This window comes from Adiantum capillus-veneris, chromosome 13 (assembly GCF_014529385.1).
Source record: "Adiantum capillus-veneris isolate H3 chromosome 13, ASM1452938v2, whole genome shotgun sequence".
Classification (NCBI taxonomy): domain Eukaryota; kingdom Viridiplantae; phylum Streptophyta; class Polypodiopsida; order Polypodiales; family Pteridaceae; genus Adiantum; species Adiantum capillus-veneris.
In genome coordinates, this window is record NC_140943.1 from 136,977,962 (window position 1) to 136,995,173 (window position 17,212).

The 17,212-nt window shown below is 41.4% G+C and overlaps 1 protein-coding gene across 2 annotated transcripts in view; it reads left to right on the forward strand.

Moving 5' to 3' along the window:
- The window catches only part of LOC147444929 (FAD-dependent oxidoreductase family protein), a 109,322-nt gene extending 107,917 nt beyond the window's left edge, over positions 1-1,405 (forward strand). For both annotated transcript variants that reach the window (XM_086527423.1, XM_086527424.1), the window contains one exon: positions 1,002-1,405. In XM_086527423.1, the coding sequence (XP_086383549.1) occupies positions 1,002-1,121 (120 nt within the window). In that variant the 3' untranslated portion in view covers positions 1,122-1,405. The remainder of the gene's footprint in view (positions 1-1,001) is intronic.
- Positions 1,406-17,212: the final 15,807 nt, after the last annotated feature.

Below are 17,212 nucleotides of genomic sequence, written 5' to 3' on the forward strand. Positions count from 1 at the left end.
CGCCATTTCTTTTAAAATCCTTGTGTCCCTCCTGGGCCCCATTGGACGGACCTCCATGAGTTGGGACATGCCACGTCATCACTTTGTGACAAGATAGATATGCTTGCCTAGCTTTAGAGTCTTCTCAACAGCTTGCCTCACAAGGAGACACATCTTGTTGGTATGCATAGATCATCGCACCAGCTAGAGATTAAGGCTGGTAGATTTCGGAGAGTACCAGCAGAGGCAAGGTTTTGCAAGTTGTGTCATATAGAGCCAGAGACAAAGTTACATCACATTTGCCATTGTCCAGTGTACTATGAGATACGGCTGCACAGACACAGGGAGAGTCTCTTGAGGAGATGAGAAAGTGGGACACATTCACAGAGGGAAATCATTGATTGCTTTAGAGCAGAGACTCAGCAGTCAGATGAGTAAGCTTCACAACAGACTTCAAAGTCCCCCTACACCAGAGGTATATTTACTGAGAGAGCTAGGTGTTGAAGGATTGAAGGTTTACTGCTATTGGGTGACATTGTCCAGCAGTGCTGTTGACGTCGATGCAGAAACCATAACCCTTAAACCTGCCACACACTTGAAGATGCATTGCTTGTATCAAACTTCATAAAAAAATACAGCTTGCATTGATCTCAGAGGCAGGATGAACTTCCTTGATAAACAATCTCGAAATTCGAACAACTTGGAAAGTTTGACCTGAAGTTTTTATCTTGAAAAAGAAGATGAAATTTAAATAGTATTTTTTAAGATGCGTTTTTATGTCATTAGCTTTTTTGAATGTCTGAAGCAACATGATTGTTGGAAATCCAAACATCTAATGGTGGGGAATGTTGAGGTAGCGTCTTGTCAAAAGGAATTTTCTTGATTGATTAGATGTTGCCTCTGCTGCTGAAACGAGTGTGTGTGATTTAGTAGCTGTTTATTTTTGTGATGCACAAGTGTGGCGTTGTTTTGAAAGAATGAAAACTGATCAATTGGCTGGTTGTATTTGTCTTGTCTGTTAGGCTCTTGGAACTGCTGAGATGATTGTGAACCTGATTCTGGAGGAAGAGGAGCCTGTCGTAGACCCTTCTCCATTTTCTCCCACAGGAAGACTTGTCCCCTCAAGAGTAAACATTTCGTAATGGTGCGTCTCTTTTGCCAAGCTTACTGTTCTGGAGAAAAACCATTGGCTGCAAATAAGAGTGCCTACTCTTATTAGCCTTGGCAAAGTATGCTGCCTTGTGGTCAATGGGCAAGATTGCTAAGACAACTTTACCAATTCTGAAGATTCAAATTTAGACAAACCTTGTACAAAAATCCATTAAAAGTAATCATATGGTTTGCGTGTATAATAGGTAATGACAAGATTCTTGTATTGATTTCCCCCCCCCTTTTTTCTTAAGTGTGCTGGCAGCCTTTTACTTGAGATGCAGAAAGGCTAAGGAGCTCAGTTATTAGCCCCAAGTCAATTTTAAAGCCACATAAAGGCACTTTTAATATAGTACACACTGAGTGCAATAGTTATAGTGACAAAGTAGAAGAAAATACAAGCTAAGCTGCAACTTGCAAACACATGAGTGCTCATATCGCTCTTGATTCCGGAGTTAGAGCTATGAGCATCATCCTCATCACCATAGAAATTGCAATTTGATGGAATGCCAAAGTCTTCCTCAATAACGACTTTTCTTCCTCATTGTATCCAGCCCTCTAGCCTCTAGGGGTATAGAGTGCTGTGGCCTCCTCATGTTCATGGGTCCTAGGTGCATATGCTCTACCATAAGCAACGATAATCCATGTCCGAAAGAGTCAATGAAACAGTAAAGGCAACAACAATAGATGGGGATTCGTCCTCTGGTATTATCACTTGCTTGGTTGAAAGAAAGTTGACAGAGGTTGCCTCACACTTGTGGCATTTTGGAGTGACGTATGCCAGCGTTTTGGGTATGAGACACCTCTCTCTCTCTCTCTCTCTCTCTCTCTCTCTCTCTCTCTGGACAGATCTTTTGAGGCCTCTTGGGATTGTTCCTATGACTTATCTTCTCTCTCTTGGCCGCGTTTTCTCCCTTAAGCAAAATGAGAAGAGTAAGCAAAATGGTCTCCATATCCTTCAACAAGAGGGGCTTCCCTACCTAAGGAATCACTCATTCTCTTGCAATTTGTGAATCTGATACCTTGTATTACTTTTGAGAATCTAGTGAATGGGCTGGTGTCTAATGTATAGCTCTATTGGATCCTTGAAGGCTAGTAGCTTATAAAGCTTATCCAAACGCTTTGATGAATATACCTACTTTTTGAAACACCCATTAGTCATCTCATTTGGCACAGCTGAAGAAGAAGAAGATAGAAAAATATACCAATGTCTAAATATTGGCAATTTTTTATGGCATACCCAATGTCTCGATAGAAGTCCATACGGTCCATCGGGCATTAACTCATCCCCAAGCATGCGTGTGTGTAGAGTAGAGTAGAGTGTGTGGATTGTTCCCTGAGTAGTAGCAAGAGAGCAAACATCTTGCCATGGTTGTGTGTGTGTGTGTGTGTGTGCATATGTGTGTTTTGAAGGTAGTAGATAGAGATGAAGAGGAAGGAAGCCCATGCTATGGCTTCAGTTCTACCTTCTTTGCTCAAAAAGTCCTCTTCCTCATCGTTGTGGTTTGTGTTGTCTCACTCATGTGAGATGTTTCCATGCCATGGTTGTGTGTGTGTATTTTGAAGGTAGTACACAGAGATGAAGAGGGAGAAAAACCAGAAAAAACTAGTATGCAACGACAGTCGCATGTGCAGGGTGCCAACAATCAACCACATGATGCCAACAACTCCTTTAAAATAAAAAACCTTAATCACTCCGAATAGTCCGATTTTGTTCTTTTTATAAAAAAAACACAGTATGTTCATCACATCACCACCCAAGCGAGAGCAGATCTTATGATTGAAAACAAAAAAAGGTGAGATAGTTATAATAAGGTACTGACTTGAGAAGCATCTCCATGTTCCACCAATTCCATAGCTGCATAGTAAGTAGTCGAGCAAAGGAAGCCCTCAAAAAACCCTCTCTTTCACATACACACACGATAAGCAAAGGACAAGGCTAAGCGAAGGGCATAGAGAAACCCTCACATGTTTAAATAGAGTTTCTATTGAATTTTAATTTGTAATTAGTACTTAAGTGTTGCGCGTGTGTGTGTGTGTGTTTTGAAGGTAGTAGATAGAGATGAAGAGGGAAGGAAGCCCATGCTATGGCTTCAAGTCTGCCTTCTTCTTTGCTCCAAAAGTCCTCTTCCTCATCTCTATGGGTTGTGTTGTCTCACCCATGTGAGATGTTTCCATGCCCTGTCCAAGTATATGCTATTGTTATTGATCTTGTGTGTGTTACCATATACATGTGGTAGTGATGTTTGTGAACACACTAGGACCGTCAGGCCATTTTTTCCCTCTTTAGGAGGTTTTTCCCCCGTGCATTGTGTATACACCCATTACTCTAGGGCTATCTATCTTTCCGTTGCACACCAAGTAATACACTCTCTGTTGTGTGCCTTGAGCTTCCTTCGTCTTATCCAAGCTGTGTGTTTTTCTGCAACCCTAATTCCAACAATTGGTATCAGAGCAGGTTGCGTCCTAACGGGCTTAGTCGCCAGCAGCTCCAGCACACGCCTGCTTGCTTTCTTTGATTTCAGTGAGCTTTGGCAAGCGTTCGCAAGCTGACAAAATTTTAGGGTGACCTCGTAGAGCACAGTCTGCTCAGATTTCTGATTCGGGCTCACTTCGGCATCCGTTTCACTACAAGCAGGTCTGCACAAGCAATTTCGTCATTTAGTGCAAATTTTATGTCTGTGCCGTTTTTTGCATAACAGGTCCCATACAATCTACTGCGGGTTGTACTATATAGCACATGCTGATCTCACTGAGTTTCTCCTCATTTCAGGCAGTTTTCATATTAGGTGCATACATTTTTCATGGTTGACAACAACACAGATGTGTTCAAGATGTTTGTTATTGAGGACACGTTGGATGGGGACAATTATCCTATGTGGGCTTACATGATGCAACATGTTCTTGTGTCAAAGGGCGTCTGGAATATTATGCAGGGCATTGATGTACGCCCTGGTGCTGAGGATGTAGGCGGTATTGAGGATGTTGCAGGTCTTGCTGCAAGGATTAATGCTGTTAGACTTGTTTTGCTTATGGCAGAACAAGCTCGTTGGGATGTAAAGGATGCGCAGGCTCATGCGTTGATTGCATTGTCTGTAAAGCGCACCATTACTCCTCACATTCGTTTAGCGAAATCTGCAAAACAGTCTTGGGATATTCTAGCAAGTCTTTATGCAAGCCGCAATAAGGCTAAAATTGCTTTGCTTGCGTAAAGAGCTGGAATCGAAGATTATGCATGAGGAAGATGATATGGACACTTTCCTTGCTGGTGTCAAGGACATCAATGAGCAACTTATTTCTGCAGGCGAAGTCATTTCAGACAGTTTCCTTGTGCAGACTGTTCTTGATGCCTTACCAATTTCTTACCAAACTTTTGCTAGTACTTGGAGACTTATGATCCAAGGAAATCCTGAAGTTGTCAAGTTTGATGCATTATTCACATTGCTGTTGCAAGAGTCACTTTCCAAAAAAATAGGACTAGACAGCATGCAATTGAACAGGCTTTTATTACTGCTCAAAGAAAGGGTGGTAACAGCAATGCAGCCACTTCTTATGGTTCTTCTACGAGTGGAAAATCACATGTTCCTAATGCTTTCGCTGGCAGCAATTCGTATGAAAATTCTGGTGATAAGGGCAAAAAGAGATGCGTTGCCATTATTGTAAAGCAAATGATCACTTGATCAAGCAGTGTCCTAAGTTGAAGGCCAAAGAGGCTAAGAAGAAAGAGGGTGGTTCCACTGCAAATATTGGTTCCACTACAAATGCAGCCATTGTTGAGTTTTTTGTGAAAGGAGATTGTGATGCTGATGTTGATGCAGAATGGGCTTTTAGTGTAGAGTGCACTTACAATCCTGTTGTCCATGATGCATGCATGTCAGTTGCTGCATATTCACATGTGGTATTTCGACAGTGGTGCTACAAAGCACATTACTTCACATCTTGAATTGTTCACCTCTCTCGAGTTTGTTCCTCGTGGGAATTCAGTCACTTGTGCCAACAATGCCTCTTATTCGATTCAGGGAGTTAGAAAGATTGTGCTTATTGCTGCAAATGGCAGTTCTTTCACACTTGTTGATGCACTTTATGTACCTGGGATCAAGAAGAATCTTTTGTCTGTATATTTGTACTTGCTAAACTTGGACTTGTAGTCAAATTTGTGTATGACAGATGTACAATTCATAATCTTAGTTTTGGTGATGAAATTGTTGCATCTGGCCTTTTGTGCCGTGGGTTGTATAAGCTCACTTTGTATGACAAGTGTGTACAAAATTTTGCAAATGCAGTTGTAAATTCAAGGGTTGTTTCAGATACAAACCTGTGGCATTCACGTTTTGGACATCTGAATTTTGCATCTTTTTTGCTTTTGCAAAAATCTAATATGGTTGCTTCTTTGCCGCCTCTTGAAGCACCTATCAAACATGTTTAGGAAGGCTGTATTTTGGGTAAAATGCAGCGTTCTAAGTTTCCAAAGGATGGTTCAGTTAGGGCCACATGTGGATTGCACCTTGTGTAGAGTGACATTTGTGGGTCTATGCAAACTCCGTCCTTGGGAAATTACCTTTACTTCGTGACTTTCATTGATGATTACTTCAGGCATGCATAGGTATTTCTGCTTAAAGCGAAGTCCGAAGTTTTTGTGTGCTTCAAACAATTTTTGGCTATGGCTGAAAATGTCTCAAAATGTACTATAGGCACCCTCCGTTCCGATCGAGGGGGGGAGTATATGTCTCATGAATTTAATGCATTTTTGGCTAGTCATGGGATAAAACACCAATGTATAGTGCCTTATACGCCTCAACAAAATGGTGTAGCTGAGAGGAAAAATAGGTCACTTACTGAAATGGCACGATGTATGGTCAAAAGTCAAGCTTTGCTGCATTCTTTTTGGCTTGAGGCCATCATGTGTGCCACTTATATACTAAACACGTGTCCTATGAAGCTTTGCAGTCTATTACTCCATATGAAGCATGTCATGATAGAAAGCATTCTATTGAGCATATGCATGTTTTTGGCTATTTGGCATATATGCTTTGGTGCCACAAACACAGTGCAGAAAATTGGATGATAAGGCTATCAAATGTATTTTTGTTGGTTATCGTGCTGAAAGCAAAGGTTACAGGTTGTATCATCCGCAAACAAAGCGTATTCTGGTTTCACGGGACGTAGTGTTTGTGGAAGATACTGTTTAGCCCTTCTTGTCGTGTACTAGAGACAGTAATGTAAGCTCACAAGACATTTATGACACTTTGTTGCCTCTTTTCAGTGGTTGAAGTTCAAATGCAAATTCCAATGAGGCAAATGTATAGCCTATGGGGGTTTTCAAAAATGTTACAGATTAGCCTATTATATTGATGCAAATGTACATGATGTACTTCATGAGGAAAGGGCTGAAAATGAGCAGGCTAGAGGTATGCCAAAATGGATGGTGCATACATTGCGTGACAGTAAATTGGATGCACCTTTGTCTACTCGTACTCGTTCAGGCTCTCGCCATGCATCAAATTGTTATGCTTCGGTTGTGTCTAGCTTACATGATATTGAGGAACCTCTCTTTTGATGAAGCACAAAATTCAAAAAATTGGATGGCTGCCATGCAATCAGAATATGATGCACTTATAGAAAATGATGCATGGACTTCATGTGATTTGCCTCCTGGCAAAAAGGCCATTGGTACAAAGTGGGTTTACAAGTTGAAACGCAAGCCGGATTGTGAGGTTGATCGCCATAAGGCTCAACTTGTTGCAAAAGGCAATGTGCAGCAGAAAGGCATAGATTATGAAGAAACTTTTACTCCCACTTGTCGTATGACTACTTCGCGTTTTCTATGTGCATTGGCAGCCCATTTTGGTTGGGATGTATATCAATCAGACGTTGTTACTGCTTTCTTGAATGGTGACATATTTGAGGAAGTTTATGTAATGCAGCCTCGCGGTTTTGTCATGAAAGGACAAGAGGACAAAGTGTGCAAATGTAAGAAGGCTTTGTATGGGTTGAAGCAATCTCCTCATGCTTGGTATGAGAGAGCTGACACTCATTTGGTCAAACGAGGCTTTTATAACAGTCCAACAGAAAGCACATTGTATGTAAGCATGAGGGTGACAAGTTGTGTGTGTTTTTCTGCAACCCTAATCCAGCAGTGTGGTTCAATATACTATGATTGCATAGAAATGGATATGTCCAAGATCACCAAAAAGACCAAAACCATTGTAAGACTATTGAAAATTGGTTCCAAGGTAAAGCGAAGTGGCAAAGTGATCTAGATCACTTGGTACTTCACAAATAGACTCTACCACCCTTGGGGAGCCTGTCCATATATTCAAAATTTTTCAAATATGAAACCTCATGGATTGCAATCCATGGCCTACCACCATAGCCATCACTATTTTCCTAGGGCCTTTTAAGGAAGCTTTCGGCTAGGTTTTGCATGGATATTCATTTATCTGCATGTGGTTTCAAGCTTATCAATTTTATGGTCATTCTTACGAGGAAAAAAACGACATTTTTGAGGCTTTATTCTATCCAATTTTTGCACGGCATAGCTTGAGAGGATTGCTATGTTGAATTTTTTTGCTTGATTTTACAGCACCATGCCCTACGCATCAAAGAAAAAAAAAAAGAAAACACCAAAGAAGGAATGGTCAACACCGCCTTACAAGGGTATAGACTTTACATTGCATGAGGTGTGCTGCTTGATTGAAGATTATCTCCACACCATTTTTATGGGGAGATTCATGGACAAACATGAAAGGATTTTTAAGGCCACCATATTTCCTCAAGAGCTCTAGTGGAAACATTAGCTTTGGAGATTATGACCCATCTAATTTGAAAACGTACTTTCAATTTTTGTCTTGGGGCTTAAGCTACATTAGGGCACATGAGTTAATTTCTACAATCGAGTATGATGGGACAGCCACCATCCCAAGTAAACATGCAAAGCGTGTCAAAGTAAGATCACAAAGGAAGTGGTCATGCAAGCTTTGAAGATACCAAAGGGCTCCTATGATTTGCCAACCCGCACCAAGCCAATTGACAATGACAAGGTATCCAAGGAGAGCTTTACTTGCATCAGTAGACAGTATTTCCACTCTGTCTTATCTCTTGCAGCATTTCTAAAGGAGCAAAATTACTAGACACTGTACTTTTGTGGCATTTGCAATAGTTATGGTCATGGCTATAATGAAAGAAAGAATCGTTTGTTGCAAATTCATTGGTTATATCTTGAACTGGCTTGCCATTGCAAATCTAAAGCAATATGTTATGTACCAAATTTACATCAATGCTATTCCCATGCCAAGATTGCAAAGAGTTTCCACCTACAAGGACATAGTTAGAGTTGATACATGCAACAAAACATCAAGTGAAGATTGTTACAGGCTTGGAAGACTAATCCTCTATTGCACCCTCCAAGAGGACTAATAGATTGGCAAGCTCATTGGCTAAGGGTAGCCAATTGGAATCTCTAGACTTTGATGCCACCCAATTGTCAAACTTGACGATGTGAAAGCGTAGAGCACTTTGGAGTACGAGAGAGAGAGAGAGAGAGAGAGGGGGGGGGGGGGGGGGGTACTTTTGATCCAACCAACTAGGTTGTGAATTAGTGATTTACAATGGGGGCAAGGTGTTGCTTTTATACTAGCTTGGGGGCCTTAAATACCCCCCTTAGTACATTGCCTTACCCAAGACTTTCACAAATAAGTAAAATAAATATTGGGATCACATAGGGTTGTTCACTTGAGATTATATAACTTTAACACCCTCTTTGCAACTACACATATGTAGGAAGATCAAGTCAATATAGAAGCTACCACGGACACACCAATAGTGACGTCTACTATTGGATACACATCAATTATGCTACCAGCAACTTTTTACCTTAGAAGAATGCCATGTTGAGTACCGTTTGCCTCATGCAAAACTGAACTATAGACCACACTACGTCCAAGAATCCCTATTCATGAACTATAATCACATCACGTCCAAACATGCCTAAACAACAAATTTGAAACACATGTGCCTTTAACTCCAACCCATGGGTTTAAACAACAATAACCTGAACTCCAACACATGGGTCCAAATAATTTGAAGGGAGCTCTATTTTCCCCTCTCTGCCACTCACTATCCTTTCCCTGGTTGAAGTTAGTTGCAGCAACGGCCACCTAACTAGAAATTTAGCATCATGGTCATTGTGGCCGCCACCATGTGTGCCATGTTGGTCTCCTTTATCAAATCTTTGTCACCATTATCTCTATCCAGCTTGCCTTTGCCTTTGTCCTCTTGTGAGTTTCTTCTTTTGCCTTTGGCTTCGCATTCCTGAGCAAAACAAAGCATCTTCTTACATTTATAACAACGGCTCTCAGACCTCTTTGCATACCAAGGAAGCTAATTGAGCACTGGTTCGGTCGTCCTCGTCAAGTGTACCTTGGACTTTGTTCTTCTACAATATTTGAACCTTGCCTTGGACGTTACAATTCTGAGGTACATGGGATGCCAGATCCCTTGACAACTTAGTACGTGTTGAGGGCGTTAATTGAGTACTAGCCTTGCCCTCCTTGTTGAGCTTGTCTTCCAGGGCTTCGCCTCTGTCCTTCTAGCGAACTCATGCATTTGCATTTGGCTTTACATTCCCAATCCAAATGAAGGATTCCTTGAGAACATGTTTGCATAGGCCCCGAACTAGGTACTAGTTGATGCACTATCCATAGCCTATGGTTGATATTGGCCTACCTTTGCCAATGGTGCCGAGGTGACACTGCCATAATAATTGTTGCCTTTACTATCCTCGTTAAGCTTGTCTTTGCCTTTGTCCTCTTGCAAGCTTGTGCATTTGCCTCTGGCTTCACATTCCCGAGCCAAACAAAGCATTTCCCTCAAGGAATTTAGTTGTGCAGAGGTTGCTAACTGAGTACTAGACCAACCATTTTCTCTAGTGAAGTCTACCGTCTCTACTCGACATCTCAAGCTGCAAGCAAAAATGTTGAATCTTCTCAAATGTCTCTACAAAACATGGCAAATTGGTGTGTAGCATTTCAAAACAATGGATAATCACTCCTCTTTGCTTGCTAGCAGTGCTGCTCTTGTAGTAGTAGGATGCATTTCAAAGCTCTAGTAGCTGATCTTGTAGTAGTATGATGCATTTCAAAGCACCTACTCAAGGCTAGAGAGACCTGTTGTTGCTTAGAAGAGAATATTTAACGTCGTGGGAACCTATCCCAAGAGACCTCAAAGATCTGTCCGACTCAAGACTTGTTATTCAAGAGGGAAATGGCATAACCAATCTGCCAGACTTGGGTGATAGAAAGGTTATACCATTTCCTTTTTTTATTAACACCCCCCCCCCCCCCCCCCCCCCCCCCCCCCCCACACACACACACACACACACCCACCCAAGAAGAAGAGAATTTTTAATGTCGTGGGAAACTATCCCAAGAGACCTCAAAGATCTATCCGACAAGAGCATTTTAGAATGTTTCCATATGGACTCTATCTCCTAGCAATGAGCTCCCCAAACTACACCAAATGGGCAATGAATTAGTGATTTACAATGGGGGCAAGGTGTTGCTTATATGCTAGCTTGGGGGCCTTACGTACCACCGTCAATAAATTTCCCTACCCAAGACTTTGACAAATAAGTAAATAAATACGTGACGCCAAAATAAGTATTGGGATCGCATCGGGGTATTCAGTTGAGATGTTACAACTTTAACACCAATATGACACAAAGGCAAAGAGAATAAGTCCGAGGTACATTTTGAGTTTCATGACATTTTGACAAAGGCAAAGAGAGTAAGTCCAAGGTACATTTGGAGTTTCAAGACATTAACAAGGAGGAAGGAACCGTCAAAGCTAAATACCAAATTCCCTAAAGCAAAGAATGCCTTAAGATGGATGCCACCTTGGCGGCCAAAAATCAAGAAGAAGATGAAGAGATACTTTGATCACTTGCATGAAAAAGGAGAGAGAGAAACAACATAAAAGAGCGATTGTGGAGTCTATAATGGCCAAAGAGCAACAAGAACAAGTGCATGCAGGATTGAAAAGGAAAGCAGAGGCTACTGACTATTGGAGAGGAAAAGTTTTGAAAGGAGCAAAAAGAAGACAAGTCATGGACTCCTTGTCCACACAACACACCACCTCCATCTCCTTTAAGAAATTGGTCTACTTGTTAAATTGAACTTCACAAAGACCAGCCCAAGGTTAACATGGCCACTATAGATTTAAAGAAAGGAGGAGATGTGGTTGCCAAGCCAACCAAGGTAGAACTTGAGTGGAAAGCTCTTTGTCCCACTAAAGCAAATACCAAGACCAAGACAAATCAAAGCCAATCAAAAGGTTTAAGGTGGATAGACTAGTGAAGCATTCATGGTGGTGAACACATATGTAAAGTAATTAGAGAAACTAATTAGTCATCAATGCAATGGAAGCATAAGCTTGGCACAAACACACTTGATTATAAGGTTAGATATCGCGTGTATACACAAGCTCACTTTATAGCTCGGCATGTTTGCACACATAGTAGATGATGTCACAGGGATTGCCAACTAGGGCTATTGACTGATCTTTCCACACATGTCCTTCACAAGTTTAGGGTGGATTCTTTGCTAATACATGTGATTAGAATAAAATAGAAGCTACTTAATCTAATTATTATCAATACTCAAAGAGAGAGAGAGAGAGAGAGAGAGAGAGAGAGAGAGTTGAAAGGGTAGGGTAGATAGACTAGTGAAACATTCATGGTGAGCACATAAGTAAAGTAATTAGAGAAACTAATCACACACTAATTATTCAATGCAATTAAGCTTGACACAAACACACTTGGTTATAATGTTGGATTATTGAGTGTATACATAATCTTACTTTATGGCCTTTGGGTAGGCATCTTTACACACATAGTAGATGATGTAGCCAACAAGGATTGTTGACTAATCTTTCCATACATGGTATTCACATGTTTTATCACATGGATTTTAATGCATCATTGACTTAGGTGGAGAGATTGTTCTCACAAATGCAACAAAAACCCGCATCCCAACAACCCCCCCCCTTCCCCTTTTGTGGGTTTTGTTGCTTAATGTAGGACTCACACATATTATCTTCCCCTCAAAAACACACAAAGGGATAGAGGTACACACAATTGCCTCTCCTTAACACAATGGGTGTGGAGACACAAACCTCCCCCTACACAATAGGGTGCAGGTACACACAAGACTTCCCTAGAACAATTAGGTGAAGGAATACACACATGATCTTCCAACATGAAAGCACAAGGAAAGATCCACGATCCTCCCCTACACACATGAGGGTATGGCACAAACTAAAGCTACACATATTTACAAAGTTGATTTCTTAAGGGATTATTTCCCTCACACAAATTTGCAAGTTGTTGTTGTCATGGCCATGTTGGTGTTGTTGTCAATTGTCGATGCTTTGTATGATGGTTTGAATGATTATGTGAGGTTTATTGTAGATGACTGGTGCCTTGGTAGACATGGCACATGGAATGGTTTCACACATGATTTTTGCTAATGAGGAAGGTCTTATCCGTAGTAGGAAGGCAGTGTCTAATCCTCTCATATATGGCAGAAGTGTTCAAGCATGGATATATGCATATATATCATGAGTGTATGTGAGGTCAAATGGTGCACAACAAGAAAGTTGGGTCCCCAAACATGATAGGTTGAGGTCGTCCAAAATGATGCTCCTAGAAAACTTTGTGTTGGATCAACCCTAGTAAAGGAGGTTGTTAGTGCTTGGGATAAGCCCCTTTGAGAGAGTATTTTGTGCCACCCTTGGTGAGTGAGGCCTTAGGCTTTGGTGGTTGAGGCAAGCCAAGTGTGTGATCTAGGAGCTTATGGAGTTCTTTGGAGGAGAGCTTGGAGTTAAGCTAGCACACGTGGGCAACACTACTTACAAAACTGAAAAGCGCCTATAAGGTGGATTTTGCAGCTTGAGTCCATGGTCGGGGACAGGAGTGCTCAGAGTTGTGGAACACCGGTTGGATGACAAAAAACAGCAAAAGGCAACACCTGAAGGGTGAAGAGGGGATGGATTTGGTGTGAGACCGCAGGGGACTAGATCCTGCAATTCACCTCCCAACCATGTCCTATATAGGCCCTTGGCCTGGCTAAATATAGGAACCCCCTTAACGCATGTCCATCCTGGCCCTTGGCCTTGCCCGGTCCTACCCCTTGGCCTTGCCCGATCCTACCCTTGGCATGACATTAGTTCCCCCTTGGAGAAGCGTTTTCGTCCTCGAAAACAAGAGTGTTGATACACTAATGTTTTCCACAGTGGCATCCTTCATGGATCCAGCTGGTTGCTTGACCGGAACATGGTTCAGTAGGAGGTTCAATGAAACCAAGAGTAACATCTTGATTTTTCACATTGTTGTCCATTTGCAACCATCTTGTGTTACCGGTCCCTATCCAATTATAGTGTGTAGACTCCATTTAGAATGCGCATGAGCATGCTAAACGAGTTAGCAAAACAAAGATGTACCTGACAGAGTGTCTCTTTTCACTTTCCATGAAAGTATCTTGCTGACATAACTCATCACTTAAGTTTAAGTCCTTGACTTGTTCTCAGATTTCATCAGTAAACAACCACACCATAACTAGTGTTCAAGGTTGAGAACCCGACTTATACATGAAGAGACTAAACCTAGTGGCAAACATGCTTTAACTTATGGTAAGCAAACTCCAAGTAGAGCAATAAGTTCTTACTAATTGGATTGCTTGGTGCTAAAGTACACACTTTGCATATCCTTTAGCACAAGATTACACTTTGTAATCTGCCTATCCCCTTGGATAACTGACAGTACTGAGGTATTTCTCCTCACGGTTTACAGATAGTCTTCCCAGATGACTGGTAAATGGGGATCATTGTATCGTACAACATTGCTGAGGAATCAATAGTGTCAAGGATTTAACCATCGTGGTTAACTTGAAAAGTCCACAAGCACCCAAACCGAGCCATGACCTCTATTGGTGATTGGTAGACCCAAAAGTAATCTCATAGAGAAACTGCACATAGAATGTAAAATGCTTCATAAGCAACAGCTTGATGATGAATACACATGCCGTTCCAAATCAGTCTTTGCTAAACACTAGGGCCCATAACACCTAGTGTGCATGCATTTAGCAAAAAAATAGATCCGAACCTGTATATCCATAATCATCCTCCCCAATACTTATGGCGAATGTGATGCGCCTAGCACACATTGAAGAGAAGTGTAAATCGTTGCAAAAAGAAACTAAATACTTTCTATTGCAATCATTTGCAAGCCTTGCTGAAACGTTTGAAGCAAAATAGAAGGTGAAACAGAAGTCACTTCAATGAAACTTTTTTATTAATAACTCATAGCCTTGCTATATGTATAAACAACCATCTGAATTGTTTAGCAACACTTGTACCTTAACAAGTCATTGTTAGAAGCTGGACACACCCCACGACATCTAACTATCCGGAGGATTATTATTTTTGTAATTATTCATTCATTGAGAAAAACCTGATTTTTCACCTTGTAATTATTGGGACTTACAGAAGTTTCCAGATTGTATCCCAGTTTTGATAGTTAGATTGAGTAGATGGTTGATTGTGGAACTTTAGGGTTTGAGAAATTGTAAGGTGTATATACCACTTTTTGACCTTAATGAAAAAACCTTTTGTCATTTTAAAAATAAGTTTTGAAGTCTGTGAGTGAGCGTACTGTGTACGAGAGAGAGTGTGTGAGCTTCATCTTGATGCTACATGTGCTTCGATGGTCAGAATCGGGTGCTGAGAAGTGCAGCGTGTTGCCCCCGACGAGAGCTACACGCCGATACCTACATTGCGCGCTCACGGTCCGGTTTTGCGAGCTCCTTCTACGAGCTTCATCGGGTGTTTGGGTGAGCATACATTGTCCGATTTTGCATTGCAGCATATCCACGCGTTCACATTGAGTAGAACTACACATTAGGAACTTTAGATTTTGGAAACGAAGACCTACATGTTAGGTGAGTTCTCGCTGTGCTGACGTCCGTCGCAGCGTATCCGTCCAACATTGGCACCGCTGCCGGGGACGAAAACCTTAGGTATGTGACCGAGACTAGTCCTTGAGGATTGGGATTTTTGGCTTGCCAAGAGTCTTGTTTTACATTTAGTTAGGATCAGAGGGTGGAGGACTCTCTAGGTCTTAGAGGAAGTCTAAGAAGCGTGTGCGTGACATAGATCCTTCAACTTAGGTAGATTAGGTAGACCAAGGTAGTTTTAGGTAGTAGTCGAGTTCTAGAGTAGGAGTTGGAGTGGTAGAAGCGGTGAGAGGAGAGCTTGAGAGTCCGGAGAGGCCAAAAAGCAACCAAAAACACCATTATCACCATTTCACATGATAAGTAGGAGTAGAGTAAGTAGGACATCATGATTCAGGATCTAGAGCATTTCATGCATGTACACTTGCTTGGTAAAGTCATTACAAGTTTGTAAAAGACGCAAAGGTGTGTTTGAAAGCATAATTGAAGTCCAAAAGTTACTGTGAGTGTTTCTGATAGATCTACAGAGCATTAGAAGCATTTCTGTCAGGAAAAAAATTAATTTCAAGCTAGGAGACATCCTATGCATAGGATGTCTACAGGCTAATCTGGGAGGAATTTTGGGATTTTGAGTTGACGAGTGTGTTCAGAAGGTAGGGTTTACCCTAATTTCAAGTGGAAAGTGGAAATTTGGCCATATCTTGACAGGATAAGGCCAGATAGACTGAAATTGCTAGACATCCTACCCAAATAGTGCCAAAACATTATTTTGAGACCAAAACCATAAGATGGCTGCATGAGCATGTCTTGCATGATATATTGAGTGACTGAAAGGGGTTTCACCTCATTTGGGTGAGAAAATTGGGTTCAAAGCGGACTTTAGCACTTTTGACTGGAAAAGGCAAGAACATCTAAAATTTGGGACTTTTGACATCCAAACCAAAATCTAAGCATACCACTGGGTTACTGACATCAAAGGGAAGCTGTGGGACAAGTCTAGGGTCAAACAAGCCAAAAACACATCCTACGCGTAGGATGTCTTCTGAGTGATTTTGGACTCCAAACCAAATTTTGAGTATACCAAAGTGATCAGCAACTCAAGGGGAGCCTGGGCTTTGAGTTTGAAGCCATTCTGATGAAAAAGACATCCTACGCGTAGGATGTCTAAAGCAAGAATTTGAAGCCAGACTTTGACAGTGAGCATAGCTAGGTGTTGTATAGCCTAAGGCAAGCCTCCTAGTCAATTTTGGTCCAAATTGGAGTTGATTAGACTGATCAATAGCAGCAACAGGCTGTCGGAATAGGTTTTTGACTCATTGACCAGCTAATAGGTGTCCAAATCAAAAAGTAAAAGCAGCTGTAGTCTCATCACAACAAGGGGAAACCACAGTGCAAAAATCCAGGCAAAACACAGCAGGAGACATCCTACGCGTAGGATGTCTATTGGGGCATGCTGCAAAGAAAATTTGACTGGCATTGACAGTGAGATTCCATTTGGCTTAAGGGTTCCAGAACTTCTTTCAGAAGTGAATTTGGACCTTGTTTGCCCATTTGATGAAGCAAAGACTGAATTCAGACTTTTTCGCGTAAATTGACCAACATCTGAGGGTAGTACAGTTTCAGATTAGCAGACCTAATCCAGAACATCAGCAGTGTATAAAATACAGTAGTGGTTGAGATTAACTCTCCAGTTATACCAATCATTACTAAGATAACCACTAGCAGATAAATGCTTTGACTCGATTGCCGAAATTAAAACGCTTGTGTACGTGTATATTCAATAAAACAAAGCAAGAAGTTGTGCAGAAACTGACCCTTTGCCAGGTGAGTGGTTGGATTTGTGATAAATTGCATTGATAAGTTTGATGAATTTAAGATGAGGAAGATACATTGTTAGAGACCAGAAGGTGGCATGTGACCAAGGTAGCTTAGTGTTCACCGAAGAGAGTGCAACTCAGGCAAGGCTAGATCCGCTAGCACCGATTATTGAGGAAGGTAGTGATACTGACACTTCATCAGACAAATCTTTCTTCATGATGGGTAGTCGACAGCCAATAGGTTTCACCTATGATGGACCTATG